This window comes from Macrobrachium rosenbergii, chromosome 12 (assembly GCF_040412425.1).
Source record: "Macrobrachium rosenbergii isolate ZJJX-2024 chromosome 12, ASM4041242v1, whole genome shotgun sequence".
NCBI lineage: Eukaryota > Metazoa > Arthropoda > Malacostraca > Decapoda > Palaemonidae > Macrobrachium > Macrobrachium rosenbergii.
The window spans coordinates 96,734,058-96,739,057 of NC_089752.1; the positions used below are offsets into that span (position 1 = coordinate 96,734,058).

Consider the following 5,000-nt stretch of genomic DNA (forward strand, 5'->3'; position numbering starts at 1 on the left):
AAGATTCAACTCCAAACGAAAGTGCTTCTTCAAGGCGAGAAATAATAATGCATCAAGAAATATATTCTCTCTCTCTCTCTCTCTCTCTCTCTCTCTCTCTCTCTCTCTCTCTCTCGTTATAGCATAAATAAATCAGTATCCTGAATTCTCTGGGTTCGTCGATGATTGAGAGCGCTAGCAAAATTAAATTCCATGGCAATAATTCAAAAACACTTTCTCCTCATTTCTGTAACGTTTTACGAGTGAGTGATTATTTACTGTTCCCCTTATGAGCAAAACGCCTCGACGTGTGTGTGTGTGTGTGTGTGCTTTGTCAGCGTGCACAAGGGTACACACTTGAGAGAGACGAATATTATTAATGTATGGAAATTAATCCACTTGCGGCATATACAAGTGTTGATTCGCCAACACCTGTCATGCAACAATATTTCTGAAATAGAGTAATGTCTATATATATATATATATATATATATATATATATATATATATATATATATATATATATATATATATATATATATATATATTTATATATATTTATATATATATGTATATATATATATATATATATATATATATATGTGTGTGTCTATATATATATTATGTGTGTATATGACTAAATATTCGACAGTGTACTATCTTCTCTTGGTATTCAGTCATATAGGTTGCTTTTACTTAAGTGACAAACTTTCTGATGAAATTTTTATTAATAGGTTTTCTCATAAAAATTGTTAAATAGAAGGATTGAGAGATCCCGTCATTCACATAGAAAAACAATAAACAATTTCCGAGTGGTTCGCAAGCAACTAAATAACTTTCCTCCATATTTTTCACATTCAAAATGTAACCAAAGTCCCCTTTGCTTGCCGACCCCCACGCAGCCACACCCCATCCCTTCAGCACAAAAGAAAAATGCAAGCACACCTTCATTAGTTAAGGATTTCTGTTACAGCCTTGCATCGCTGTCTTGATTGCAAAAACATCACGAAGGAAATCAAAAGCTAACACACTCACACGTACAAAAAAGCCCGTCGATAGCGCGCACACATTCTTGCAACAGGAAGACTTTCAATGCGTCTCTCGCTCTCAGTCAGTTATTCATCATCATCATCATCATCATCATCATCATCATCATCAACACCAGGCGTCCGAGCCCTCCCTCGGCTCTATTGCTTGCGGCCCGAGTTGTGATGACGACAGAGACGTCTTCATAACATCCGGTTACTTGAATAACAACGTTTCAAAACTCTCACGAGTAAAGAATTCCTCCAAGTTAAATTTATATTGCTATTGCAGTCGATGTGACTGATAAGAAACCTAGCTTGCAGTTCAACGTTATCATTATGTCTGTCGTCATTTCATTACATTTGGTTTTCTTTCTTCGCAGGCATTCAAGTCCGCGATATCAGGAGCTGGAGCAGGGACTGGCACGCTACAGGGAATGGTGTTGCTCAACCTCGAGAGAGGAGGAGAAATGGGAGCAGGTGACTCGTTTATGTCTTTCTGTTTTCAAAAGTATCTCTTTAATCAAACGCCTTTTCATTGTTAACTCTTTAGTGGTAATAATACTGGATATTCCAGTGCAGTGCCCGTAATGACGCAAGCATAAACACAAGCAAACAGTTAAAATGTCACAAACGAGGAGGGTAACGTGACAATACCTATTCAAATATGGAAAAATATTTAACGTGTCAGTTTTAAGCTGTATATTGTGGTATTAAACTACGTTAACTCACAACTACGCCAATTCTCATTGTTTCACCGAATGAAACTTTTGAACCGTTTATTCGAGTTTAATGCTTCTGAAAAAGTAATGACACAAAAGTACCTTAAAAAGGAAAATAAAGCACAATCATTGTAGAATAATGCTCAAGCATCTGTCTAAACTGTACATTGAACAGTCTCTCTCTCTCTCTCTCTCTCTCTCTCTCTCTCTCTCTCTCTCTCTATAAACTTTCGTACCGAACGACTTGTTGAACGAGTAACGGCCGAAGAGAGACGATCAACCAAACAAACGTAACTGTACTGCGTAAGAATCTCCCAGGAAAGGAATGGCGGGTACGTTCTAGCAACGCGTTCTCTGTCTGTTGCCCCAGCGTAGGACAAGCGCCCTGAACTTCAGAATGCCAGCAGCTGTTGTAAGGTTTATATCATTCAACAGCTGTCTGAAAAAAAAATACGGGATGCTGGGGAGTTTCCTTCTTCGCACGAATGAATTTTGTAAGGGTTCAGTTTTCCAATGCACTGGCTCCATTGTATATTCATAAGTAGACATTAATTCAACGTTTGAAATATATATATATATATATATATATATATATATATATATATATATATATATATATATATATATATATATATATATATATATATATATATATATATATATATATATATATATATATATATATATATATATATATATATATATATATATATATATATATATATATATATATATATATATATATATATATAATATATATATATATATATATATATATATATATATATATATATATATATATATAGACACGTGTGAACAAAGGACTTGCGATGTTTACTAGTGAAAACAGCTGTCGTCGACACCTGTGGTAAACAGCGGTTATCCACCCTCCTCTTTGTCACGATCTAACCGCTAACATTACAGTAAAGAAAGGAAAAATCAGATAATAGGATTGCTGTATAAAATGCAGTGAGCTAAATTAATATTAAAAAATGGCCAATATTAAAGACATATATGCAGTATATATATATATATATATATATATATATATATATATATATATATATATATATATATATATATATATATATATATATATATATATATATATATATATATATATATATATATATATATATATATATATATATATAATATATAAAGACGTAATTATTACTTAATAACGTATTCACTATGCCTAGGAATAACAAACACAAGGGGAATTATACTTAAGCCGGGCCAGGATTCGACATTTTCACTTAATTTAAACCTGTCAGTCTGTACATAATCACTTTAAGAAATTTACACTTTTTATATATAAGCAACATAAGTGATAACAGCTAACGGGCTAGGCAAATCAAAAGGTATTTTCCTAAATTCTAAGAAGTGGAACCAACGACACCAATAATTGTCTTAGAGGGAAATTATTACTGCTATTATTATTCAGATGACAAAGCCAATGTATATGGAACAAGCCCACAGGGGCCATTGACTTGAAATTCAAGCTTCCAAAGGATATGTTGTTCATTTGAATGAAGTTACAGAAGTTACTGGGAAATATAGAAAGGAGAAATAAGTTATTGGAAAAGAATAAATAAAGTAACAAATTAATAAAACAATAGATAAATATGTACGTAAATGCCAAAATACAAGGAGAATTTCCTTAGGGTAGTAATTTATTGCAAATCTGAGATTTGTTCCTTAATGACTTCATACAGATTAGGAAAAGACGGCGAGATCACGCCACCCTAAGTGTCCGTTTCACATCCCTTTAGTAGATCTTTTCTGTGCATTTATTTTCATCGCTCAACACATTGTTCCTTTTTCTACTTAATCACTTTTGATTACTGACAAGTGCACAAGATTTTTCAGCTTTCGTCATGCGTTTGTTTTTATCGCTTTTCAACAAATCGCGCATAGCTACCGGGAATCTCTTCCGAGAGGTTTGGAGTACCGTAGGATCTGGGTCTTTCATATTACCATAAATAATTAAACTGAAGGTATTCACGTCTTCAGTGGAAATGTCCCTATACTTCTCCAAAATGGCAACTTCACCCCTCAGGTCTTGCTGTTAAATCGAAGGCTGTATCCTTCCGGCACCACCTCTCCATAGGGAAATGAAGCTTGTGTTGAATATATATACAGTATATAGTGTGTGTGTGTGTTTGTATGTGTGTATATATATATGTATAAATATATATATATATATATATATATATATATATATATATATATATATATATATATATATATATATATATATATATATATATATATATATATATATATATATATATATATATATATGCTAACAGGACCTCATTCAAACTGGATGGTATCTAGTGGAGATGTTTATTCAATAAACATCTCCACTAGATATCATCCAGTTTGAATGAGGTCCTGTTAGTAATTGTGCTAACGCACAGAACACTTGTGTATGATAAAGTTTATATATATATATATATATATATATATATATATATATATATATATATATATATGTATGTATGTATGTATGTATGTATGTATGTATGTATGTATGTATGTATGTATGTATAAACACGCTCATGTAATAAGCGACTAGGGGCCGTCAACCCTAAACTTCGAAGACAGAAGTATCACGAAGCAATAGAGGGGACGAGTGTAAGTTCCAAGGCGATGTTCCTCATTATAAAACCTTGCAAAGCACTGGTCACCAAATCAACGTCAAAAAGACATCTCAAGGCCCGCGCAAATGCTCCTTCGTCGTACTTTAGTGGTTTGAGGAAATTGTACGAGGTGTCGTCTACTTTAAATATCTTCTTGAAGAGATATTATTATTATTATTATTATTATTATTATTATTATTATTATTATTATTATTATTATTATTATTATTCAGAAAATAAACCCTAATATGGAACAACCCTAAATGTACCATCGACTGGAAATTCAAGCTTCCAAAGAATATGTGTTCATTAGAACGAAGTAACAGAAGGTAGGGTAATAGGAAATACAGAAGACATGTGAATCGAGCCAAAATAAACACTGAGGACTGTGTTCAAATACGATAGAATGCATAAGACACGCGATTATAAAATATGTATACACCTGGCCAGACCATGTCACAAGAACTTGGGTAAAATCCTCGTAAGTTATTAGCTGTGATAAATCCAGGCAATACGCAAATTAAGAAATGCTGCCTGTAAAACATGACCAAAACTCCACACATATTATTGTTTATAAACGATTAAAAACATAAAATCCCGACGGAGGGCATATTTATCACATACAT

The 5,000-nt window shown here is 32.6% G+C and overlaps 1 protein-coding gene across 3 annotated transcripts in view; it reads left to right on the top strand.

Moving 5' to 3' along the window:
* Nucleotides 1–5,000, top strand: part of LOC136843766 (uncharacterized) — a 164,817-nt gene that overhangs the window by 137,959 nt on the left and 21,858 nt on the right. For all 3 annotated transcript variants that reach the window (XM_067112444.1, XM_067112443.1, XM_067112445.1), the window contains one exon: nt 1,388–1,484. In XM_067112444.1, the coding sequence (XP_066968545.1) occupies nt 1,388–1,484 (97 nt within the window). The remainder of the gene's footprint in view (nt 1–1,387; nt 1,485–5,000) is intronic.